General features: G+C 43.4%; 1 protein-coding gene across 1 annotated transcript; it reads left to right on the forward strand.

The window, feature by feature from the left end:
- The first annotated feature begins 1,033 nt into the window (after nucleotides 1-1,033).
- Nucleotides 1,034-27,187, forward strand: LOC124789013 (UDP-glycosyltransferase UGT5-like). The gene is made up of 3 exons (XM_047256300.1): nucleotides 1,034-1,219; nucleotides 18,292-18,713; nucleotides 26,911-27,187. Exons 1-3 carry the CDS (start codon nucleotides 1,034-1,036, stop codon nucleotides 27,185-27,187), a joined length of 885 nt encoding a protein of 294 aa, XP_047112256.1.
- The last annotated feature ends 244 nt before the right edge of the window (nucleotides 27,188-27,431 follow it).

Consider the following 27,431-nt stretch of genomic DNA (forward strand, 5'->3'; position numbering starts at 1 on the left):
TATTTCCTCCCTTTATATAGTTTCTTCCATTCAATCTGCAGTTCATGACAGATTATGATCAGAGTCCACATATGCCCCTGAGAACGTCTTACATTTTTGGACCTGGTATCGAAATTCTGTCTTCAATCTGAAACCATCCAGTGTCTCCATATCTGTTCCACGAGTGCAGCTGTCTTACACGATTCCCAGACCAAGTGTTAGCGAATATAAAATTATACTCTGAGGAAAATTCTGATATACAGCTTTCTCATTCATTCTTTCTCCCAATCTATGTGCTCCTCCAGTTTTTCCTTCCATTCCTTTGCCTACTATCGAATCCCAGTCCTCTGGTCCCTCTTAATTTTAAGACCGTTGTTCTTACGCTGTCTTACGTGACTGCGAGCTGCGCACTACTTGATGCAGAGACATTAGAAATTCCTCGTTGATACGCCAGCGAGAGAGAAAATCTTGTTCAGTGTGATGATGGGCATGTTCAAACATAACTCCTTTCTTTTATCTAATCAGGTTTCTACATTGTAACACCCACTTTTAAATTTTGATTGTTAAAATTTGCAGATGAAACTTTGTCCTTTGTTGCCATTAGTAATTAACATGATTAACAATTTACTAAGGGTCAATCCACGGCGATGGCTACGACGTTAACCAATATTATTTCTAATCTGCCCCCATCTGCATTCCATCACAATGACCCACTGCTCATTTAGCAACCACAATCTTACTGACTCTGCACACTCGGTGCTCGACAATCAGTCCTTTACCTCCTTATGACCCATGTAAGTGGATGATTTTCTCTGTTAGGGAACCTCTTACAACAGTGACAAATCTTGTTACATTGATTCTGTACAAAGATACATACCATGATTAATGTCATTCGACAGGGTCACATGAGCACTACTACTGGTTCTATACCATCTATAGCGCTCCAAGTAACCTGTGTGCCTTTTTACGTAAGCTACTTATATTTTGTCACATGAGCTTATTACTTCTTCGTCACTGGTGACGTGCTCTCCACCACCACTAGGAGGTTCCGACCATGAGGACAGCAGTGTTTCTGGCAGCCGCCTGCCTGCTGACGCTGGGTGACAGGTGTCTGGGGGCCAGGATCCTGGCAGTGGTGCCGACCCCATCCATCAGCCACCAGTTGCCATTGAGGACTGTACTGCTGGAACTGGCCAGGCGCGGCCACCAGGTCACGTTCATCACCACCCATCCCATTCAGGTAAGCCAGCTAGCACTCTACGCCTTCATTTTTATGAATATTAAAAAAAGCTTGTGGTTGGGGAAAAGCATCAAATATCCTGTGAGAGAACAATAACTAATTTGATTATTGTAAGGCATTCTGAAACAGATTAAGATTTTTTTTCACGATGATTAATGCTGTGCGACATGAGATGTGGATGATGAGTGAATGGTAGCTACTCATTAGCATTGTATTACATCAATTATATACACTCCTGGAAATTGAAATAAGAACACCGTGAATTCATTGTCCCAGGAAGGGGAAACTTTATTGACACATTCCTGGGGTCAGATACATCACATGATCACACTGACAGAACCACAGGCACATAGACACAGGCAACAGAGCATGCACAATGTCGGCACTAGTACAGTGTATATCCACCTTTCGCAGCAATGCAGGCTGCTATTCTCCCATGGAGACGATCGTAGAGATGCTGGATGTAGTCCTGTGGAACGGCTTGCCATGCCATTTCCACCTGGCGCCTCAGTTGGACCAGCGTTCGTGCTGGACGTGCAGACCGCGTGAGACGACGCTTCATCCAGTCCCAAACATGCTCAATGGGGGACAGATCCGGAGATCTTGCTGGCCAGGGTAGTTGACTTACACCTTCTAGAGCACGTTGGGTGGCACGGGATACATGCGGACGTGCATTGTCCTGTTGAAACAGCAAGTTCCCTTGCCGGTCTAGGAATGGTAGAACGATGGGTTCGATGACGGTTTGGATGTACCGTGCACTATTTAGTGTCCCCTCGACGATCTCCAGTGGTGTACGGCCAGTGTAGGAGATCGCTCCCCACACCATGATGCCGGGTGTTGGCCCTGTGTGCCTCGGTCGTATGCAGTCCTGATTGTGGCGCTCACCTGCACAGCGCCAAACACGCATACGACCATCATTGGCACCAAGGCAGAAGCGACTCTCATCGCTGAAGACGACACGTCTCCATTCGTCCCTCTATTCACGCCTGTCGCGACACCACTGGAGGCGGGCTGCACGATGTTGGGGCGTGAGCGGAAGACGGCCTAACGGTGTGCGGGACCGTAGCCCAGCTTCATGGAGACGGTTGCGAATGGTCCTCGCCGATACCCCAGGAGCAACAGTGTCCCTAATTTGCTGGGAAGTGGCGGTGCGGTCCCCTACGGCACTGTGTAGGATCCTACGGTCTTGGCGTGCATCCGTGCGTCGCTGCGGTCCGGTCCCAGGTCGACGGGCACGTGCACCTTCCGCCGACCACTAGCGACAACATCGATGTACTGTGGAGACCTCACGCCCCACGTGTTGAGCAATTCGGCGGTACGTCCACCCGGCCTCCCGCATGCCCACTATACGCCCTCGCTCAAAGTCCGTCAACTGCACATACGGTTCACGTCCACGCTGTCGCGGCATGCTACCAGTGTTAAAGACTGCGATGGAGCTCCGTATGCCACGGCAAACTGGCTGACACTGACGGCGGCGGTGCACAAATGCTGCGCAGCTAGCGCCATTCGACGGCCAACACCGCGGTTCCTGGTGTGTCCGCTGTGCCGTGCGTGTGATCATTGCTTGTACAGCCCTCTCGCAGTGTCCGGAGCAAGTATGGTGGGTCTGACACACCGGTGTCAATGTGTTCTTTTTTCCATTTCCAGGAGTGTAGGTGCTGTTGATGATTACTGTAACTGAGAATAAACAAACGATCTTCAGGCAACATCACAGGGTGGAATATCAGGGAGTACCAGCATGTGAGTGCATTCGATCAGTGTAGAATGATTCATCTCTGGGAGGCGGGTCTGTCGTTCCATGACATCGCGGCATGATCCTTCAGTAGTGAGGTGTTTGTGGAAACATGGGGAGAAGAGGGCAGTACACAGTGCCGACAGGATGTTGGACGCCTCAAAGTGGCCACAGATCTAGGTGAACGCCATATTGTCCTCTTGGACATAACTGACAGAAGAAATTCATCCTCAGATCTGGCATGACGTAGCATTTCTACGGGGCGGACATGCGCGTGTCGACTGTTGGACGCTGTCTTTTGAGGGATGGACTGGTGGCATGCACGCCATTCTGTCGGCTTTCAATGAGAGTAACCCGTCAGAAGCGCAGACTGCAATGGACAAACGAACGACACTAGCGTGGCGAGTGGCAAAATGTTGTGGTTTTTCGACGTGATCCACTTCATCCTATCCTACAGTGCTGCTTGCCTAAGCGTTCGGCGCCGCTGTAGTGAACGCCATCGGTATTGTGTGCGGCATAGAGGACAAATGCCAAGTGCTTATAACATGCGACCTTCTCTCCTATGTCTTGAGGGCAATCTGAACAGCTACTGCTACATCAGGGATGTTTTACAGCTGAGACCATGCAGCTCCTGCTGACCATACCACATCCCATATTTCAGCAGGACAACGCCCAACCACATTTGGCGAGGAATGTGCAAGACTTTTTCGAAGAATGACGGATACCACTTCCCATTCACGTGATATGTAGACTATCGAACATGTCTTGGAGATGGACGGTCGGTGTTTGTTCAGGTCCTCCTCCAATCAGAGTCGATGCTTTGTGAACACACCTACAATCCGCGTGGTAGAGTATCCAACAGTCCATATTCAGATGCTTATTGATTTCATACCACGACGTCTAGCGGCTCTGCTGCCAGCATTTGGTGGTGATATTCCATATTGAATTTCCAGAGTCACAGTGCATGAGCAGGTCCGTAAATCTTATTAATTTTTTTTGTCATGTCCCTAATGGTGGAATAAATTTCATTGTGATCACATTTCTCGGTCTTGGTGTTTCACTTTCTTCAAAGAGTAGTGTATATAGCAAAAAATATAATTTCATTTGGTAACAATTATCTTTGATCACCAAAACCAGTTTTTACTATAGTAATGTGCTGTAAACAATGTGCACATTCAAGATAGTGGACATAGCACGCATGTTCATACAGTAATAACTATGTTGAATGATTTTGCAAGTACTGCAAATACAGTATCAACATTCATACGCCTTCGCTTTCTTGGATAAATGGACAGTGTGACCCTTTGTCCGAGAATGTTTAATAGTAGAGGTGCTCAGCGCATCACCAAACAGTGGGCGATATTTCTTCATCTGCGCAGTGATACACGATTTACAGTGCAAAGTTATGTGGCAGGTGAAAATCAATGTGCCACTTGTTTTTTTTTTTTTTTTTTTCATAAGTCTTCTGAGCGGTTTGATGCGGCCCGCCACGAATTCCCCTCCTGTGCTAACCTCTTCATCTCACAGCAGCTCTTGCAACTATGTCATCAATTATATACTGGATGTATTTCAAGCTCTGTCATCCTCGACAGTTTTTGCCCTCTACAGCTCCCTCTAGTACCATGGAAGTCATTCCCCCGTGTCTTAACAGATGTCCTATGATACTGTTTCTTCTCCCTATCAGTGTTTTCCACATATTCCTTTCCGCTCCTAATCTGCAAAGAACCTCCTCATTCATTACCTTATCAGTCCACCTATTTCTTCCAAATTTATATCACTGACTCACTTGGTTCGTCAGCGCTCTCTACAGCTCCCTCTAGTACCATGGAAGTCATTCCATCGTGTCTTAACAGATGTCCTATGATACTGTCCCTTCTCCCTATCAGTGTTTTCCACATATTCCTTTCCTCTCCTAATCTGCAAAGAACCTCCTCATTCATTACCTTATCAGTCCACCTATTTCTTCGAAATTTATATCACTGACTCACTTGGTTCGTCAGCGCTCGGCATTTCACGGTGCCCGATTTGAACCAAGCATATTACCAAATTCTCCTAACAGAGGGCCGACCGCGGTGGTCTCGCGGTTCTAGGCGCTCAGTCCGGTGCCGCGCGACTGCTACGGTCGCAGGTTCGAATCCTGTCTCGGGCATGGATGTGTGTGATGTCCTTAGGTTAGTTAGGTTTAAGTAGTTCTAAGTTCTAGGGGACTGATGACCACAGATGTTAAGTCCCATAGTGCTCAGAGCTATTTGAACCAGAGGAAGCCAATGTGACCACTTCATTTACCACGGATTGGAACTTGGAGATTAAGCGGTTGCCTATCAAGTTGTCGACGAGTGCGGCTGTTTTACTTAAGCTCTTGGATTCGGTGTTGGGCGTCATTAAATTCAGATGTGCATAAAATTATATGGATGACTTAGTGGTTTACAGTACATCATTTCCAAATATCACGAACATCATCGTCAGGTCCAGTTGTGTGGCGCATCAGGAGATATCTTTCCTACGGCATCTGCTCTCGGCCAACAGAATGACTTGAACACTCACGAACTCGGGCTATATACCACTTTTAGTCTCCTATAACTAAAAAGGGAATAACGGGGTTCAAGGGAATGGTTAATTTTTTTCTAAAATTCATGCACAAATTCCCAAAACCGACGAGGCTTTTAAATTTGTTACGACGGGAAGGGGAACCGTTGAGACTGACAGAGAGCCAGCAGAGTGCCTTCGATGACTTGAAGACTGCATTAAGTAATGCTCTGGTGTTGACGGGCCTAGATTTAGACAATCCTTTCATCTTTCAAACCAATGCTTCCAATTCAGGGCCAGTGGCAGTATTGTTGCAGGAGCGAGACGGAGAGCACAGGACAGTCACCTGCGGATCCCGTTCGTTGACGCCCACTGAAAGTAAATATTCAGTGTACGAATTGAGGCTCTCGCTATTCTATTTGCCACTGGGAAATTCAAGTTCTATTTAGAGCATCGTGAATTCATTCTTCACACGTAAAGCCATGTCCTCACTTTGGTGTTGGTACAGCTTCATAAAACTGGGTGCATTGCCCATTGGACAGTGCCGTTTTCCAGTTCCAAATTCTCCGTCAGGGATACAAGAGGACAGGGGAACCTGGTGGCGGACGTGGTCGACTGTTTGGGGAAAGAGGGTGAGGGCTCTTGGTGGATTCAGGTGGAGGGGAGGTTGTTAGTTCAGTACTTACCAAGGTGCCAAATTTGTTTGCTGACCCAGGCGAGCAGTAACAGCACGATCTGGAACTGGATTATCAAGCGTGGTTTGGAAACTCGTGAAGATATCCCAGGATATGAGCTGAAAAAAGTGATTTTCTGATCCCACACTAGGAAGGGTGGGCAGTTAGAAGTGCCTCCCCAGGGTGCTGGTACTGGCTCTATCCCAAGATTGAGTTGGTTGTAGGACAGAATGTGGCCATTTACAAAACTATTCACAAGATTAAGCAGTTTTTGACATGGCCATCATTGTATAAGGATATGAGAATAGTTATGGGTCAGTGCAGGGAGTGTAAGGTTGCCAAAATCAATTCTGAAGGATGTACAGGGGTTGCTCCAATCCTCATGGACTGAGCATCCAATGAAGCGTTTATCGATTATGTAGGACCAAAGATGCCTTCACGCAATTTGTCTGGTTCGCACCGAATGGAGAAGTGACTGCAGGTGCTATGACAGGGGGTGCCGGTACTAAACACCTCATAAAAATATTTTCCGTGTTTGAGCTTCCCATCATTGTCATAAGTGACAATGCTCTGGGATCGAAGATTCTCATAAGTGACAATGTTCCAGGATTTGATTAAACACGACAACACCACTCTACTATCACCAGCCATTCTTTGCAGATAGATTTAAAAGGAATGTTACAGATGCACTGAGTATATATCATGCTGAAGACCATGATGATTCCCTGCCATTGTTCAATTTTGCATTTAACTCATCAAGGCATGAAGATCATTAGCCCACCGCAGCATCTCTCAAGTTTCACTATCTGCCGAACTGCCCATTATCTAACCTTTCATCCAATGCCAGCTTGTCGCCTGAGGAGAGCCCCACTGAAGCTATTAGGGGCAACTGGTGTTGGACTAAGGCTTAGATAGAAAGGGCCCACAAAAGAAAAGTGGCATAGTGCAACCATGGCCGACGTCCAGGGAACTTCAAGGTCAACCACTTGCTTTTTGTGAAGAACTTTGGGGAACGAGACAACGGAAGTGAAGCCCCATGTAAGCTGACATCAAGTTTTGTGGGCTCATGGTGCGTCCTCGAGATGATCATCCTTGTCACTCTTTGGATCAGAAATGAGGAGACAGTGCGCTACCAATGGATGCACCTGAGCCAGATGAAAGCTGGTGGTTCCATATAGACTTTTATGGGTGGTGGTGTGGGGGGGGGGGGCGGGGGGTGGGCAGACTGAGCAGTGCTGAGAGCCGATACATTGTGTCCGGCTTACAAGTGGTCTGACCTTTGGCCAGAGAGGGTGCAGATGTGGTACTGAGTCTCTGGTGGCTGCAAACATGCTGTCACTCCATTGTAGTTGAACTGGTGAGCAGGAAAGGAGTGTGCAAGCAAGACGTCAGGTGTGTCTGGTCTCTGATACATGGCCTGGGTCGTGTGTGCTTTGTGTGTTTTAGAAGCAGCTGATTTGGGTGTCTCAGCCAGACTATTGTTGTTGGAAGGTGCTCTGGTCCCCAGTAACACCAGAGCCAAACTTATTCACACTCTTCGGCTCTGAAGTTGATCTGAGGCTTTAGTACCTGTTGATGAGAAATTGTTATGTGTTATTAATGTGTTTTGGTGTTTAACTCAGGGAATTTAAAGTACATTCCTCTCTGTTGAAAATTGACTGCTTATACTGCTGTTCGAAAGCCGATATGAGATTAAAGATTTTAATTGTACTGAAATTTTCCCATTTTATATTTTACAGTTGGTTTAAAGCTAATCTCTGTTCAGTTTAAAGTTTAACTGATCAGTCTTAAGCACGAAATTTGTTTCCTGGTATTTAAATATTCACTATTCAGTTTGAAATGTAACTGGATGTCCTTGTAATTTTAAAGAAAATTACTGATTTGCTTCTTTTCTGAGTTCGTTTTAAAGTTGGCTTCATCTATTAACAAAAGTTGCTCCGTCTTGTAGTATGTAAGGATGATGTTCAATCCCCCACTCGTCCAGTCCTTTAACATCCTATCCTGTATGTGTGCAGGCATCACGCACACTACAATCCCCATGACCTACTGACATGTTTTTACCCACTTGCTCTGATACAACAATTTGCAATCTAAGTGTTACCACAATACAAGTTCTCAGCTTTGTTTGCTTGCATATGACTGCCACAAGAAATTATGGTTGCGTTGTACTGCAAACAGCTTGCAGTCTTCGTCAGCTGCTTGGGCCTTACACCATTCTGTATCAATGGGACCAACTCGAAGCACATTAACTTTCTGACTCAGTGTATCTACATTTATGTGTCCTTCTGGCCAATGAAGCATATTTCAACTGAGATGTATTGGTGATGTATACAACTTGTCAGGTAAATGTGTGCCGCCCCAAACAGCTACCTCACGGAAGGATCCATGCAGGCCTATTTTCGACACGTCACCCTGTGGATGCAGGTAAGACTTGCGGAACATCAACATGCTCTACCGTCAACAGGCACGGCACCTGATGTCCTGGCAGGAATGCTTTGTCGCCACCTGCTGTTCTGGTGGCGGAGCTCCGAAGTTCAGAGTTTCCGCGGCGTCTGTTCCATTCGAGGCCTCAAAAGACGTAGTTGTGCGAGGTGCCGTCGGCAACTGATGTCTTCGGCGCTGTGGCATACTGTTATCGCTCTATTTCCTGGTTCAGTTGAGTGTTCTCGTTAGTGGAAAGATTGTCTAGTTACATTCACGTGGACTTGTAACATACCAACTGTACAGGCTGCCTACCATCTCTTGATTTGTAGTATCTCCTCTCTTGCGAATCTGGTCATTGTTTCAGTGGATTGTAAAAGAGTAACTCATTTTTAGTGATTAATGAGTATTTCACCTAGATTTCTTGTTGAGAAGTTTCCTTCGAGCCTGCTGTGCATATAGGCCTTAGCGGCAAGCCCCACTCAGGATGTTCCTGTTACGAGAAATACGAGGGCGGTTCAGAAAGTAACCTCCGATTGGTCACAGTGCGGGTTGTGGGGGGAGTAGCGACGCCGTCTGTGCGTTCACGCACTCAACAGGTCAGTCGGCATCAAGCCGTGGTCGAGTGAACGTCGTACCTGCGCTAGTTTAGTTTTTGTGGCAGTTTGAAATGTGTGCTGCAATAGAAAACCCCGCCAAATGTGAAGTGCGTGCTGTTATAAGGTTTTTTACAGCCAAAGGATATTCTGCAGCAGCTATTCATCGTGAGCTTTGTGCCGTGTACGGACCAAGAGTTATGAGTGAAGTAGTTGTCCGTGAATGGGTACGTTTATTTAAAAGTGGACGAGAAAACGTTCATGATGAAGAGAGGAGTGGTAGACCATCATTGGTGACTGACGAACTCGTTCTGACAGTTGATGCAAAAGTTCGTAAAAATCGACGTTTCTGAATGTCGGAGTGTTCTACTGGTTTTCCACAGATTTCTAAGACTCTCTTGTACGAGATAGTGACAGCAAGATTGGGTTACCGTAATTTCTGTGCACGATGGGTGCCCAAAATTCTTACCGACCACCACAAAACTCAAAGAATGGCCTCTGCATTAGACTTTCTGTCACATTATGAGGACGAAGGAGAACCATTGTTAAACAGAATCGTGACCGTTGACGAAACCTGGATTAAGTACGTGAACCCTGAGACAAAAGAACACTCAAAGATGTGGGCACATTCAAATTCGCCTACCAAACCAAGAAAAGCCTCGCAAGATTTCTCTGCCAGAAAACTGATGGCAACGGTGTTTTGGGATGCCAAAGGGGTGTTGTTGGTTGAATTCATGGAACGTGGTACGACCATTAATCAAGACGTGTACTGTGAAACAATAAAAAAGTTACGACGGGCTATACAGAACAAACGCCGTGGTATGCTGACTTCCGGTATCGTTTTTTTGCACGATAACGCCCGTCCTCACTCTGCTCGCAGAAAAACGGCGCTTCTTGAGTCCTTCAAGGGGGACGTTATCAACCATCCACCTTACAGCCCAGACCTGGCGCCAAGTGATTATCACCTCTTCATGCATTTGAAGAAATGGCTCAGGTCACAGCGGTTTGATGACGACGAAGAGCTCAAAGATGCAGTCACAGGCTGGCTCCAGGCACAAGCGGGTGATTTTTATGCAGAAGGAATTTCAAAGCTTGTGAAGAGATACGATAAGTGCCTCAATCGCTATGGAGACTATGTAGAAAAATAGTGTAAAGATGTAGTTGTAAGATGTATATATTAAAATATTTTTATTTAACTTGGTGTACTTTTTTAAATCAACCGGAGGTTACTTTCTGAACGGCCCTCGTAGTTCCAAAATTGGTCACAATTATTACAATCGTGTTTACCAAACGAAATTTGATCGCCAGTCGCTAGTATAACTGTGATGTACATGCTCCTCTCTCTCGGTAAGGGACCTCGCTCTAACATGTCTCAAATGAGAGAGCAGCAGGTAGTTGGTTGGTACTCGCTAGGAAATCCAACGTTTTAACTAGGAGAATAGTCTGGCTAGTAAAACTTATTTGGCAGAAAATAAGAGTTGCTTACATTACGCTAAACACTGTGAATAATGGGCCCTTCAGCAACAAATTCAAATGTACCTTTCAGATTAAAGGACCCAGCTTCTTTCTTCCTTCTTAATTATTCTCAGAATTCTCTTGCTGTTAGTAAACAAAGTACTCCGGAATCACCTTATGATTAGAAACCAGATAATCGATTACTCGTCTACATCCCCCCCAAGAAAATGGGAGAGATGTAGAGTAACGACTAATGGCCTCATTCGGCATATTTTATTTTCATTTTAGGAGGCGACATGTAAGGGGACTTCCTACCTGGCACCTCAACCGACGGCAAAAAACGATATTCAGTTTTGTTGGTCACGCATAATCCATCCGTCGCTGTAACACCTTCAGTCACTCTTGAGCTTCTTCCCTGGACAAATGAGTCACATCAGATCCACCGTAATTAGTTGTTGTCGAACAATCACCCGAGAATTTGTAGTGCTGACACAAACGAAACTTTACAGATGGACAATTTGAAATGGAAAACCGCCGTGAATAATTCAAAACTAACGTAGTCCTTTTGACAAAAACAGATCCTAACAACAAGTGAATGAGCAAACCTTTCGCCACCAATACCTGAAAGGGTCAGGGAAAACGCCATTTCTACAGAAAACCCGCAACAACAAAGTCAAATCGAGAGGCTGGACATTAACCGCGATATAAGTTCGCGTGGCGCGGTTATAAGTCAGGGAATTTTCAAACGTACCATTCATAATTTAATAATACTGCTCCCTGAGTCTAATAATGCATAGATGGGCTTGTGATTAAGATTCGCGTACGAAAGGGCAGCGGAATGTCCTTCACCGCTCTGACATTATTGCAAACCTTCGACCGAACGCAGTACAAATTGCTTGCAACCCTTTCGGCACTAGCTGTTCGACTGCACTTCCTCCTCACCGTGAAAATCGCGAGCGAGGTGGCCCGGATCGCCACAGGGATAGCAACATTCCTTTAACGCGACTGGTCGTACGGGATGCGCCACCTTTACCAGCGTCACTGCCGCTAAACTGGACAAATCCCTCCTCGCGCCCATGCCTCATATCAGCATGCGTCACGCCCTCGATGCCAGCCACAAAACGGTCTACGTCGTAAGTGGTGGGCCTCAAAAAATGGTTCAAATGGCTCTGAGCACTATGGGACTTAACATCTGTGGTCTTCAGTCCCTTATAACTTAGACATCACACACGTCTATGCCCGAAGCAGGATTCGAACCCGCGACCGTAGCGGTCTCGCGGTTCCAGGCTGAAACGCCTAGAACCGCTCGGCCACACCTGCCGGCAAAGGAAAGCTTACTCAGAGTGAATCCTGAAACACGTCTGAATGACTTTAAACGTGCAGGAGCCTTTCATAAACGTTCTGGGAGATTTTAGATTGAAAGTCTGCTGATGTTATTCGTTAGCATTCACTGAGTTCTTCTTCGGTTCACTCCTTCTGTAGCACTGCAGACACGAACAAACGGAGACATTCGTATCCAATAATGTTATCAATCTAAAGAAGATACTGAAAATTTATATGGGATGAGAAGTTCCGCCTTATGAAAGACACCTTTTTTTCTTTTGTTTCACCCATACATGTTTCAGCACTTTTGTGCTATCATCAGTGGGTTCTATTTTTATTTTTGACTTACATTATGTTATTGTCCTCTTGTTTTGGTAGCTGTTATGCTACACAATATACAACATGTCATAGTTTTGATGCACGGTAGGTGTGCAGTTCGATTGTCGCTTAGGCACAAAAGTTTGTATCCTTATTTTAGATTCAGACACCTAGCGGCTCGTAAGAAAAACCGATACGTAACATTTGATTTTTCTTAGTTAACAATCGGATTACGTGTTGGGTTCGTATCTCCGTCACAGAACTTCACATCATGCACTTCATCTTTAAATGCATGCACACTTTGTTGCTTCAGAATGGAGGTATATCAAACATCTTTCGTGGTTAGATAACAGGGACGAAAGGGTCTTGATAGGAGTCACGGTTTATTACAAAAATTGTCGTCTTTTATTTTCAAGTTTAGATTTGGTTACTGGTATGGGCCAAAATTTCGGTAATTCATGACTCTTCATGGCTAATCATCAATATGATGTGATTAGATTAGATTAGATTAACTCTTGTTCCATAGATCATGAATACGACATTTCGTAATGATGTGGAACGTGTCATTTTAATGAAAGATTTCTTTAAATACCATGATTCAATTTCTTTACAACAATTTTTTACACTCTCTCTCATTGCTTTTTATTTATCTCTCTCTCTCTCTCTCTCTCTCTCTCTCCCTCTCACAAACACACACACACACACATACACACACACACACACACACACACACACACACACACACACACACACACATTCTTTTTTTTTTTATTTGTATGTTGTGCTCGACTATCGGCGAGGCACGAAAACGCCTGTGAATGACTTTCTTAGTATTGAGTACACTTACGAAAGAAATATAAAAACAACAATGAGAGTTACTGATTTATGATGCTCAGTTTGCAGTCAGTTCTGAGTATTATTAGTAACTTCGCTCCAGTCCCTAAACCTAGTTACAGAAAGCGAATCAGACGCATTACGTATTCCAGGCCGTAGCAGCCGCGACTTGGAGACACCAGCTATGATCACTTCCCAGACCGCTGTAGGATCACATCGGTTCGTCTTCTTCCTGCTGGTACTGTAACTGAGATTTGGCAACAAGGCAACGTATGTTTGGCAACTCTGTGATCGACGAGTTACTTCCTGGTGCGCACGGAATTAAGCCTCAAAGTTCACTTGATTTTACCCGTCATTTCCATTGAATAATCTGATTTATTATCGCTTGAAGGGTAACAAAAGATTGAAAATTTACGGTTTTCAGCCCAGGAAACTCGTTGCAGGTGGAAACCGCAACTAATCTCGACCTTCAAATAGCGGTTTACGAATTCGAGTTCCTATTGCCCTCGTAATAGGAAACTCCACACACCTCCTCGCCAGCTCTGTGGTAACGTGCTGACCTGTGAAAAAGCGTCTGTTACGGTTCGCAGTTCCAGTCTCACTGAGTGTAACGTTTTTATCCCTTCTGTGAAAGAGCTACAAGCAGTCAGATCAAACATCAATAAGGAAATCTCAAGAAAATGCTTTCAGCTCATAGTGCAATGTTGAAAAACTTACAATGCTGCACAACAGGTAAGGCCTCTTTCCGCTGCTGCCAAGCGAATTTTGGGTTTCTAGGGATACGTAACTATATTTATGAATTGCCACATTTGCATACCTCTTGAGTATGACACAGCATACCAATTAAACACAGACCCAATCAAAATCTAAGTGAGTAGTATTTTACTAATTCGTGTCGATAGAGGCATGCTTGTGTACAGATACTTCCGTCGTAAGGTTATCATGGTTAGTTTTATTTCATTTCTTATAATACAGTGCACAATTTTCGTAAGGTTTCCTTTAGTGTTGTTAAAACAATAGTAAACATGAGAGAGAAATTAATCATCAACGATATATGCGAATTCTCTGATGTTACCTATGACAGTCTGACAAAGCACATGCAGTTTATTGATTACATGCATGTAGAAAACTTGTTCTGAGTTAAAACTGTCAAACAAAGTTTGAAGAAGAATGAAATATCACTACCACACGACGGCTAATGTAGAAAATACTTTTCTGACATACTATGGCACGATGCGCTCTCCCTGCACATCTTCGAGATGCATCTGCTGCCTGCTGTCTATTAAACCTGAATACAACAAAATGTCACAGTAGTTAGCCCTTTTTCCACATGCGACTACTTTGGGTTGAGAAGTGAAGGGAATTATGTTCAAAGTTCCATTAGATTGATACCTTCAGCAGAGAGCAGAATTGCGTTTTAAAAAATGTAGCACTGAATGTATTCGAACTCGCGACATCTTATCTATGCTACAAGCTGACACGTAGCTACTTAAGCTCCAGAGCTCGGCAACTATTCCTCCAGAACTTTCGGATTCCACAGCACTGTGAGATTATGCATATGGCCAGGTCTTGACTTCTGAGAGACAAACAGTTACAGCTTTTCTTTTGGACTGAACGACGTTTTCTAGTAACAGATAGCGCAATAGAATAGCTCAAGTGGAAAGGAACACTTCCTATTCAAACTTCTGCATCCTACACTGTTGGCAGTTGTGTGTAGGTGGCAGTTACGTGATTTTATTTCTGTGATTACAAAATAGTCGAATGTATGCACTGCGTAGCCGAGGCAGCTAGTTCATGGCGATTCGGTCAACCAAGTAAATGAATTTACTGAACATGCTGCAAATTACTACAGGGAGCCTGTGTGTCAGAATTCTCATCCAGTGTGGCGCAACTGCGTTACGATAGAAAAATGACTCGCAGAGAAGAGGATTTCGTGGTCTGTTGGACGGATGGTAGGTTGTTATACCTATGGTCTGGGTTCGATTCCCACTTCCGTCAATGATTTTAGATAGGGAGAGACAGATTCCATTCTCTCCTGGCTACACCAAGTGAAGGAGATATAATGCCTGCGTGGTCTGAAAATTCACATTAAAGATGATATTCCTTCTTTACCACGTAGACGGTAGGTTGAACCACACTAAAGTCTGGAGTGGCGACATGTAGAAACTCTATCACCAGTAACCTTTCTTATACTAGTTATTTATTTCAAGTGACGACAAACGCTATGTATGGTCACAGGACACTTATTCCATCTTTTATTTGAGCTTCTGTATGTCGATAAAATTGGTTCTAAACTGGGAATGCAACTCAGACCGCCCTTAACGCGGAGTTTGATCCCTTCGTGGCAATACAGCTCGGCTACAATTTGTTGTTTGTTCAAAACTGCAGATTCCTCAACACCTTCACATATTACGCGTGAATGGGATCGAATCCTGGCCCGGCACTAAAGATTTAATTAGGTATTATCAAGCTCTATCAGGAGAACACCTATCTGCTGGTGGATAACAATTTTGATTTTTAATGTATTTTCATTCGTTGTCAACACTAACGATATCTGACGCTTTTAACTCCCAGTGAGACACAGAACTATTTGCGAGATGACTGTAAGTTCAAGATGCTATTCTGAGCAGCTGGTGGAGAAAAATTCGGTAGCTGACTTCTCTTTGTGTGCAGGCAACAACGATATGTGTGGGGCTCTATTCCCAGTGAGCGCTGAACTCTTCGTCATACACTCCTGGAAATTGAAATAAGAACACCGTGAATTCATTGTCCCAGGAAGGGGAAACTTTATTGACACATTCCTGGGGTCAGATACATCACATGATCACACTGACAGAACCACAGGCACATAGACACAGGCAACAGAGCATGCACAATGTCGCCACTAGTACGGTGTATATCCACCTTCCGCAGCAATGCAGGCTGCTATTCTCCCATGGAGACGATCGTAGAGATGCTGGATGTAGTCCTGTGGAACGGCTTGCCATGCCATTTCCACCTGGCGCCTCAGTTGGACCAGCGTTCGTGCTGGACGTGCAGACCGCGTGAGACGACGCTTCATCCAGTCCCGAACATGCTCAATGGGGGACAGATCCGGAGATCTTGCTGGCCAGGGTAGTTGACTTCCACCTTCTAGAGCACGTTGGGTGGCACGGGATACATGCGGACGTGCATTGTCCTGTTGGAACAGCAAGTTCCCTTGCCGGTCTAGGAATGGTAGAACGATGGGTTCGATGACGGTTTGGATGTACCGTGCACTATTCAGTGTCCCCTCGACGATCACCAGTGATGTACGGCCAGTGTAGGAGATCGCTCCCCACACCATGATGCCGGGTGTTGGCCCTGTGTGCCTCGGTCGTATGCAGTCCTGATTGTGGCGCTCACCTGCACGGCGCCAAACACGCATACGACCATCACTGGCACCAAGGCAGAAGCGACTCTCATCGCTGAAGACGACACGTCTCCATTCGTCCCTCCATTCACGCCTGTCGCGACACCACTGGAGGCGGGCTGCACGATGTTGGGGCGTGAGCGGAAGACGGCCTAACGGTGTGCGGGACCGTAGCCCAACTTCATGAAGACGGTTACGAATGGTCCTCGCCGATACCCCAGGAGCAACAGTGTCCCTAATTTGCTGGGAAGTGGCGGTGCGGTCCCCTACAGCACTGCGTAGGATCCTACGGTCTTGGCGTGCATCCGTGCGTCGCTGCGGTCCGGTCCCAGGTCGACGGGCACGTGCACCTTCCGCCGACCACTGGCGACAACATCGATGTACTGTGGAGACCTCACGCCCCACGTGTTGAGCAATTCGGCGGTACGTCCACCCGGCCTCCCGCATGCCCACTATACGCCCTCGCTCAAAGTCCGTCAACTGCACATACGGTTCACGTCCACGCTGTCGCGGCATGCTACCAGTGTTACAGACTGCGATGGAGCTCCGTATGCCACGGCAAACTGGCTGACACTGACGGCGGCGGTGCACAAATGCTGCGCAGCTAGCGCCATTCGACGGCCAACACCGCGGTTCCTGGTGTGTCCGCTGTGCCGTGCGTGTGATCATTGCTTGTACAGCCCTCTCGCAGTGTCCGGAGCAAGTATGGTGGGTCTGACACACCGGTGTCAATGTGTTCTTTTTTCCATTTCCAGGAGTGTAGGTAGCGCACCGCGCCTAGTACACGTCCAACGTGGCACTATATATAGGCAAAGGGCATGAACAAGGTGCCCCATTCAATCCTCTCAAGCTTCTTAGATTGAAGTTGCATTGGTTCTTGCATTGTGTACAGGTTTGTTAACACACAGATGAACAAAACGTCGGATCGGAAATCTTGTTATTGTATGGGAAGCATGTCGTTACTCAAATCTTTTTCAAAGATACCTGCTTTCAAGATTCTATAAGCCAAAACATAACGAGGGGCTATGCAGTTTATATGTTACGTTATTAAGAAGGAATTAGCAGCCGTGTCGTAATAAGAAACATGCCCTTGAGGAAAAGACATTGTGAACATATTTTGCATCTGTTGGCTGAAAAAGGGAGCTGGCACTGGGACCTCCTCCCCAGGGACGTGTCCATGGCAGCTGGTTTTTTTTTTACAGCCCCAGATTTTCCCATAGTGGCCAAAGTTACAAACAGTTTTTTTCAGAGTAATCGGTTCAGCATTAAAACAAAATTTCGCTTCCATGCGATAATTACAGGGCAGGCCGCTGTTGCCGAGCGGTTCTAGGCGCTTCAGACCGGAACCGCGCTGCTGCTACGGTCGCAGGTTCGAATCCGGCCTCGGCCATGGATGTATGTGATGTCCTTAGGTTACTTAGGTTTAAGTAGTCCTAAGTCTAGGGTACTAATGACCTGAGATGCTAAGTCCCATAGTGCTGAGAGCCATATGATAAGTACAGCTCGCAATCGAAATCTGTGAGCAGCTGGCTTTTAATTGTAGCCACGTGGTACTTTGTTACTGCAGCTGCAACTTTCTTAGGACAGACGCTGATTACATGGAAGTTAATCTCCCTTCAGTGTGAAACTGATTACTGAAGAGAGAGATTGTAGTAACAGTGACATATGCGGTATTAATTAAATGGTTGGCGTTTTTGGAATGTAGATCTGTGTGTTTCTCGAGACTTTTGCACCACATAGTGTAGCTTTATGACTTTCATGTTAAATATTAAAGTCACATGTGAAGCGCATCTGTATATCAGGATGTGAGGGACTTCCTAGGCGGCGCCAGGGACGGCGTGGTTTACTTCAGCCTGGGCTCCAACGTGAGGAGCAGCGCCATTCCTCCAGAGACAGTCCGCGCCTTCCTGGACGCTTTCGCTGGAATCCCGCAGCGCGTGCTCTGGAAATGGGAAGCTGATCGACTGCCGAGTCAACCGAGCAACGTGATGACCGCCAAGTGGCTACCGCAGCAGGACGTGCTGGGTGAGTGTGCGGGAGGACTACAGAGTTGGAACGAGGCAGCTTATTTCTCTGTGCCCGTCATTGGGATTCCTTTCCTAGGAGACCAGGTTTACAATGTTGAAAAGATGGTCGGTTTAGGCGTCGGACGAAGGCTGGATTTAAAAGACGTCACCAAAGACAGCGTTTTCGAAACCGTACAGACAGTTCTGGAAGATAAGAGGTGAGGAAATTTGGTTTTTAGTTCTCCAATATTTTGCAGCATACGAATGTTAATCCCCTTGCAGCTCCATGGTGTCGGCAATGCTAGCACAGTGACCCAATCGCTTGTATGCTCGGAAAAATGGTTCATATTTGTAATGGCAAGGTTCTTCAGACTATTGTAGGTGCTATAATAAAATACAGGAGCAGTTAGTCTCAAATCTTAAATATTGTTAGCGCTGCATGGTGCACAGTGATTTTAATTTGGTATAATCCATGTGACTACAAGTGCCGAATGCAAGAGGTTCTTTATTAGTGAAGACCGCTGTATTTTTTAAAGGAATATTGACACCCTTCCTTTGTGACTGGATTCTAATATATTTGTATTCATTGTACTTCCTGTAATACTGTTAGAAATATCTAGTGAAAGAAAATTTCTGTCGGATTCTTATTTAGATACAAATTTATATTTCCTGATTATTACCAGAAAGTATGGGAAGTCTTTGTCACATTGTTAAAAAAAGGGAAAAGGATGATAACAGTTTAATGTACCAACGAAAACAGTTCATTAAGACAGAGTCCAGGCTCTGTTTGGGGAAGAATGCTAAAGAAAATTCACTGTGACTCTCAAAGGAACCATATCAGCATTCGCCTGGACTCAAAATCTGGATGAGCAGACTGAGATGAACCGTCGTCCTACCGATTGAGAGTGCTAACCACCGGGCCATCACTCTCGATTCGCTTTAATAATAGGATCACCATTTACTTTCAAACATTTACCTTTGGTTAAATTTGTTTCACAGATCCCCCCGTTGTGGCATCCGAGGAACGAGTATGTAACAAAATCCAACAACGAGACGCTGATTTTCCGTTGTGTTACTATTCATCTGAAATTAACTTCTCCTTAACAGCGTTTACATGGAAGCATAAAGGAGCCCTGCTGGCCAGTCCCTAGTGAGAATATTATCAAGTTGCTCTTAGACTCTCTCAGATTGATTGTAGAGTTTGATTGGGATTTGGTATGGTAAATGATCTTAAAGTGTGATTCTACAATGTTAGGGATGTGTCGCACACCGCTATTCATGTGTCCTAATAACAAACTGTTTAAAGCATGTTTTATCATACAAGAACCGATTTCACGTATGAAGTTTAAAACAGAGTACTAAAATAAATGAGTGACTGATTAAAAGAAGATAAATGGTACATTTTTGGGAGCAAATAAATACATATAGGCGACACAATGAGGTATCCAAAATTGTAAAGATTTGAAACTTGCGACTGATATGTCACCCAAAGAATAAGTTCTGTATCTACTGAAAGCTAGAAATCGCTGCCGACTCACTCATCACCGACTGCCGACCGGAATACTGCCGTAAAAGAGCACAGTGGAAAGACCCTCACGTACGTTCTGTCTATTCGAAAGTTTGGAACTCACAGCCCATTACTTATGGTCACAACTTCTTGCAAATTTACGTTAAAGTGACCGCTCTTCAATTGTAAAGATCTTCTGAATATCTACATATACATCGACATGATTACTTTGCAATTCACAATTTAATGGGTGTCTGAGAGTACATCGGACCACCTTCAAGTCACTTCTGTACCGTTCCACTCTCTAAAAGATCGCAGGAAAAAAGAACAGTTAATTCTTTCCGTGCGAGCTTTGATTTCTCTTATTTTATTATGATGAGCATTCCCTGTGTAAGTGGGTGACACAAAAAAAGTTTCAGACTCTGAGAAGAAGGTCGGTGATTTAAATTTCGTGAGAAGGTCATGCCGCTGCGAAAAAAAAAAAACCTTTGTTTTAATGACCGCCGCCACAATTCGTGTATCATATCCGTGGCACTCACTACCCTATTTCCGGACAACACAAAACGAACTGCTCTTATTGAACTTTTTCGATGTCATCCGTCAATCCTATCTGATGCGAATTCCACACCACACAGCAATACTCCAGAAGAGGGCGGACAAACGTAGTGTAAGCAGTCTCTTTAGTAGACCTGTTGCACTTTCTAAGTGTTCTACCAATAAATCCCAGTCTTTGGTTTACTTTATCCACAGCAATATCTATGTAATCGTTCCGGTTTAAGTTATTCGTGATTGTAATTCCTAATTATTTAGGTGAGTTTACTACTTTTAGATCTGTGTGATACATCGTGTAACAGAAATTTAGCGGATTCCTTTTAGTACTCATGTGGATGGGGTTTCAATTTTCACTGTTTGCACTCAACTGCCACTTTTTGCACCGTACAGCTATCTTGTCTAAATCATTTTGCGATTCCTTTTGATCATTTGATTACTTTATAACACGGTAAATGACATCATTTGCAAACAATCTAAAAGGGCCGCACAAATTCTCCCAAATCGCTTATGTGGATCAGGAACAGCAGAGAGATTATAATATTTTCTTGGAGAAAGCCAGATATTACTTCTGTTTCACTCGCTGACTTTCCGTCAGTTAGTACCAACTGTGATCCTTCTGACGGGAAACCCCGAGTCCAGTCCAACAACTGAGGCGATGCCCCATAGAGACGGAATTTAATAAGAAATCGCTTGTGAGGAACGATGTCAAAAGCCTTCTAGAAATCTAAAAATACGGAGTCAGATTGACGTATTCTGTCGATAAGAATCATTCATTCGTGAGCATAAAGAGGTAGTTGTGTTTCAGAAGATCGATATATTCGAAATCCGTGTTGCCTATTTGTCAATAAATCGTTTCTTTCGCTATAATTCATGATATTCGAGCACGGCATATGTTCCAAAACCCTACTACAACTCGACATTAGTAATGAGGGCCTGTAATTCAGCGGATAATTCCTATATTCCTTCTTGGGCATTGGTCTGACTTGTGCTTTTTTTTAGTATTTGTGTACGGATCTTTTTATGAGAGAGCAGATGCACATGGTTACTAAATATGGAGCTATTTTATCAGAATATTCTGAAAGGAACCTGACTGGTATACAGTCTGGACATGAGGGCTGGCCTTTATTCAGTGTTTTAAGCAATTTTACTACAACGAGGATGTTTGCTTCTAAATTATTCATGTTGGCTTCACCGTAGAGCTAAAGCCCTGTCTAGCCATTGTCGAAATGTTGGTTGACAAAAATATAAGCGACAACACAAAAGTAAAGCGCATTAGTAGACCTAGAAGGATGCCACTGTAACGATGGCTGAAAGTTGGTTGCTCCAGTACTTTTTTTTTTTTTTACATTATAATGCGATACGGCACTCAGAAAACGTTTACTGTCACCATTACCATTACAGAAGGTACTGACTGCGTCTTTACGCTGGTGTATTTTACATACGAAAAGAAGTTTTTGGTATTATATTTCAAGAGAGGAAGGTGTCACTCGAATTTGTATCTGACTCTTTTAAATAGAAGTATTATGAGTTCAAATTTTGGTCGGTTTGGATTTTACTATATTCACTCGAGCCACAACAACCTTGTGGTCACTAATCCCTGTATCTGTCATCACGCCCGCTATCAAGGTGGCAGAATTGGAACAGCAAATATTACACTCTTGTTGAGATTTACGAAATGACGTGTGAACTTTAAAAGTGTAACTCACTGCAGAGATGAAATCTGGTATTGCATCCACATGTGAAGACGACACGTGGAGTACTTCCATTGACAAGTAGGCCTACAATTGTAAATTTTCATATACACTGTGTTTAAATGTATCACATATATTGTTCAGGAATGCTTTTTAGAAGAGGATGATAGTTAATAACTAAACTATTATGTAAGTATTACATAAAACCCACAACTTTAGTCAGTGTCATTATTTTTAAATTCTTTATTCCTGTAAGCTATTAACTTACAATCTTCCCTTATTTTATTTTTTAGAAAGTGTATGTAAGTTTTTAATGCAAATACGACTCGAAAGGCAGCATAAGAATCAAAGAAAACATTTTGTATATGTATTACTGAATATCTATCAAGTGCAAGAACCTGAATACCGTTTGGTCTTCAGCTGTCGGACAGTGCCACATATTACTCAAAAAGGTATGAGTAAATGTATGTCCGATTAACTCCATCTATTGAATAGAGGTCCAATTTTCGAAATTCAGTACATTTAATTAGTATGTTTATATTATTCAGTTCAATGTATTTCATCAGGTTCCATAGGATATCGTGACAAAGCTACTTCATCATGAAGCCCCTAGCATGTAGTACAGAAGAAGCTGAAACTATGATTCAGAAATCAAAGAAGATGAATGTAAGAAACCAAGAATAAATATGCACAATAGGACACACAATGAAAAACTGGTGACAAAGCAAAGCTCGAAACTGTTGCAAGGCATACCTGCACAGAATAAGCGGACTGTTGAAAATATGGGTTTGGCACTGAATATCTTGAGTTCCCGTGGAAATACTTTAATGTAGATTCCGCAAAATAGTGCACATCATTCTGTGCATTGGTTAAATAAGTGCTACGCAAATGCCAATCTCTATTACCGTCCAGTTTTTACTGAGTTAGCGTGGCAGTTCCTTCTGATTGAGTCCATGATTATTTATCACAAATTACTTGAGGATGATATGTATATGAAGAGCACAGTTGGATTGTATAATACATTAACCTTATGGCAAGTGCGTCTACTCTTTTCACACAAGCAGGCGCGTGTTGCTAAATTTACAACATGGGCATCTGTCAATAAAAACAAACATGTGCTGAACAAACTATAATATTTGCTAAAAAAAGCAGTTCACAATCACTATCTTCACCATTTATAAGAAAAGATTTGCTCTTTTAGTTCTTCTAATAACAATTCAGCCAGTTATTCTGACGTATGTTCACTTCCATAACACATATCACAGACAGCTTGTTTCTTAGTACGTTGTTTAGAAACAAAGTTATTACATCTATCATTTTAACTGATGTAGATCAATTCTTTTGACATCCACAAAAGATACACCTCCCGCACTTTATTGCTGGAGGTTCAGGTTGCTAAACTTCCGAAAACGATGCATCAGAAAATGATTGAAACGTTCAGTGAGATCGGCTGGCAATGATCCCATCTCAGCTCTAGACACTAGGTGTTCTCTCGTAAGACCTGTTGCTAGCTTCTTGACATAAATAAATCTCCATGAAGTTGTTTCTCGCTTTGCGAAGGAAAATAATATTCGTGAATTTATTCCAGTAATGTTCAAAAAAGGAAACAATCAAAAAAATAGCCAATGTAATTGTTGAAAATGAGTAGAAGGCACACATTTTATCTACGTCAGCTCCACCTTTTGACACATTGTAGTCAGCTGTGATTTCAGGTTTCTGTGCTTCTTCATCAACTGTCGCCGTGTCATGCATTGTAGACAAAAGTAAGACAGCACGATGTTTACAAGGAACGAATGATACTAAGGTCTTATCCTGCATAAATATGAACATCGCACTTCCAATTTCTCTTTTTTGTTTGGGAGAATTTCCGGAGGAATTTCATGTTTGTTCTTCCTCATAGTACAAAAGCAAGTGATTTTCTTCTACAGCAAATATTCGGAAAGGAGGCAGCTTGCGTACCAGTCGTCAGTTATGAGGTTTCTGAAAGAGTTTTCTATAGATGTTAGAAGTCTCTTCACTATATACTCACGAATGTTATACACCCGATATTACCTTTCTAGTTGCATCACGCAGCAAATCTCCAGATTACTGCAATGAAATGTTTTTGCATCAAATATTGCCAACATTGTTATCCCATATTTAACTGGTTTGCTGGGTACGTGCAGAATCCGTCCACAGCGGCCTCTGAAAGGATGAAGCATTTCTTCTATTCTGGTGAATTCACTCAGGCTGTAAGTACTTTGATAGTCAGCTACAAAGGCGTCCGATACTGTACAAACTGCAACCAGCTTACTAGTTTTTCTCCCGTCGTTCCTCGTTTCCATGTCATCAAACCACGCAAGACGTGGAAGAAACAGAAACTCGTCAGCTGTTGAATTTCTGTTCCATCTGCCGCTCAGAGTTCCTGTAAATTAGGATAATGGCCTTTTATTGTCCAAATAAAAAAAAAACTAATCCCAAACACAGGCATTATTTCGTGTCTTTATGTCACTTTATTATCTCTTTTAAGCGAGATTTGATGTTATTGTCGCTCTATTTTTATACGTGTTTGTATTGTTCACGATTTCATCAATAACGTCTACGTCAGTTATTTTCAGAAAAACACTAACTTCATCAGTTATATCTATCACATTTCTCTTTGGAGATGATAGAATTTGCACAATGTTTTTTTTTTTTTTTTTTTTTTTTTTTTTTTTTTTTTTTTTTTTTTTTTTTTTTTTTTAAATTTAACACACTCAGCAAGTGTGTTCCAATAAAGTACTCCCGCACACCTGCTGTCTCTTCGAGATCATCACCATCCTCACCTTCAAGTTCAGATTAATAATCTTTGTCCCCACAAACAATGTTTTCACCATTCAAATCCATTTCGCTTTCCTCCAGGTCTGAAAAGTATGGACTGACGTCATTACCACTTTCTTTGTATAGTGTGAGATCTTTCTCGTCTGATACACCCTTTGAACTGAAATAAAACATCAAAAGAAATCAAATGAATAAATAAATTCAGGTGTCGGTATAACCAAATTAACTTTTACTGTGAACCCATACAAAATAAAAACGAATGAGTGTAGTTAACGTTTTATTACACGTACCTCTACATACTGACTGTTGGAACAAAGCTTGCAAATGTCACACCAGCAGGCAGGAATTGTGTTTTTACATTTGACACCTCGTTGCTGACAATTCAGAAAACAAATTGAGAAAGCTAACCAAGGGAACTGAAGCCGCATTAACAGCGTCGAGGAAACATCACCAGTGGAATATATGCAAGCGGAGGCGCAATGGAGCAAGGTTAAGTAATCTGTTACGCATAAAAACGGCAGTAATTGTAGCTTTTACAACAGCGTGCCAGATGGAGGATCACAGATGGCCTCGGAAGCTCCTGGATTTCACACCTACAGGAAAGAGACCGCCAGGGAGACCCAAGAAGCGCTGGAGGGATGGACTCCTTGAAGATTTAAACCAAGTGTCAATAGATGTGAACGAATGGCGGATAGCAACAATGGGCAGAATACAGTGGAGGAGGAAACTTGTAGATGCGTGCAGTCCACTGGGCCTGATCACGTAGTAGTAGTAGTAGTAGTAGTAGTAGTGCCCGCTCGAGGGATAGCAATGGCCTTCATGAACGTCGTGAGATGCCTCTGAAGATCGTTCTGATCGGACTTTTCTGGTCTCAGAATTTTTGTTGTAACTGCACGGATTTACCGAAAAATGTAATGTAGTGTAAGTGTGCCAAATAAAGAAGCTTTCACGTTTCAGTGTCAGAGGTAGCGTTGACTATAAAGTAAATGTAGCACTAGTCAGTTTTTTATAATATTCTGAAAGCAATACCTTCTAGGAAGTTCATCCTACTATGACTCTATGGAGCAACGTCTCAAAAACCCATTTTTTTGTCGGTATTTTGCGTTTCTGCTCTCTATGAACCATTATATACCCCCAATATCAGTGATAATTTGCTTCACATCACATGTTGATGTTATCATTATGTTATTGACGTAGGCTGACATTACTTGCAAAAAAAAGCAAACATTCACTTAAAAGGATCCACTTGGCAGAACCACTGCTATGGTTATTCGTCCAAATGTGGGGTGTATGCACATGAAGGGGACAGTTGAATCTTATGATTGAATGTCACGAAATGCCTCTGCATATCGTTATGATTGGTCTTTTTGTGGTCTAAGAACATACTTTGCGACTGCACGGATTTGCCGAAAAATGTAATAGTGTAAGTGTGCCAAATAAACAAGCTTTCATGCTTCAGTGTCAGGGCTAGCACTGACTATTTTTAAAATAAATGTAGCACTAGTCACTTTTCGCACAATATCCTTAAAGTAATACATTCAAAAAACTTCTCACCTAACATTGAATCCATTGAGCTACCTCTAAAAAACAATTTTTTTTATGTTTTACATTACCACTCTCTCTGATCCATTTCATATCTGAAATGTCAGTGATCATTCGATTCGAAGCTTGAGTTGATGTCATCATTCTATATGTCGACATTATTTGCAAAAAAAAAAAAAAAAAAAAAAAAAATAGGAATCGTTTTAAACATTCAGTGATTGTATCAGATTAAATATTTTATACAGCTCAGTCTTATTGGGTTATGCTTGTTAGAAGCACTGCTACGATAATTCCTCCAAATGCAACTCCCTTTCCCTGTTGCAGCTACCAGGAGAACATGAAGCACTTCTCTACCATCTATCGGGAGCACCAGAGCACGTCCCTGGAGAGGGCGGTGTGGTGGGTGGAGTACGTGATCCGCCACCAGGGGGCGCCTCACCTGCGCAGCACAGCCCTCGACCTGCACTGGTGGCAGCTGCTGCTGCTCGACGTTATTGCCTTCATACTGGCTGTGGCGGCCGTCGCGGCGTTTCTCCTCTACAAGCTGACTCGATGGCTGATCACGTGGCTCACTCGACCCAGTAAACTAAAGAATCAATGAGACTGTTACAGCCTCATGTGCCTTTATCTTGGCAGTCACCAACACTGTGTGTTTGTCCTGTACAAATTGCCTGAATGTTTATTTGGTGCAATGATGGAAATGTCGAAATCTAGGAATCCTCAGTGCCTTATAATAGTTCATACAGAACATGTTAATTACTTGCATTTGGAAACGGTTTTACTACAAAATTAAGTCATTGCTTTCTGCTGTATAAAGTATATAACTGTGAACCACTGAAACATGT

The sequence above is a fragment of the Schistocerca piceifrons genome, chromosome 3 (assembly GCF_021461385.2).
Source record: "Schistocerca piceifrons isolate TAMUIC-IGC-003096 chromosome 3, iqSchPice1.1, whole genome shotgun sequence".
Taxonomy (NCBI): Eukaryota; Metazoa; Arthropoda; class Insecta; order Orthoptera; family Acrididae; genus Schistocerca; species Schistocerca piceifrons.

Bases quoted from the DNA above. Each gene is read 5' to 3' on its own strand.
- LOC124789013 (XM_047256300.1), top strand. From the start codon at position 1,034: ATGAGGACAGCAGTGTTTCTGGCAGCCGCCTGCCTGCTGACGCTGGGT. The intron at 1,220-18,291 runs GTAAGCCAGCTA...TCTGTATATCAG, and splicing joins TCACCACCCATCCCATTCAG to GATGTGAGGGACTTCCTAGG. The intron at 18,714-26,910 runs GTGAGGAAATTT...TCCCTGTTGCAG, and splicing joins ACAGTTCTGGAAGATAAGAG to CTACCAGGAGAACATGAAGC.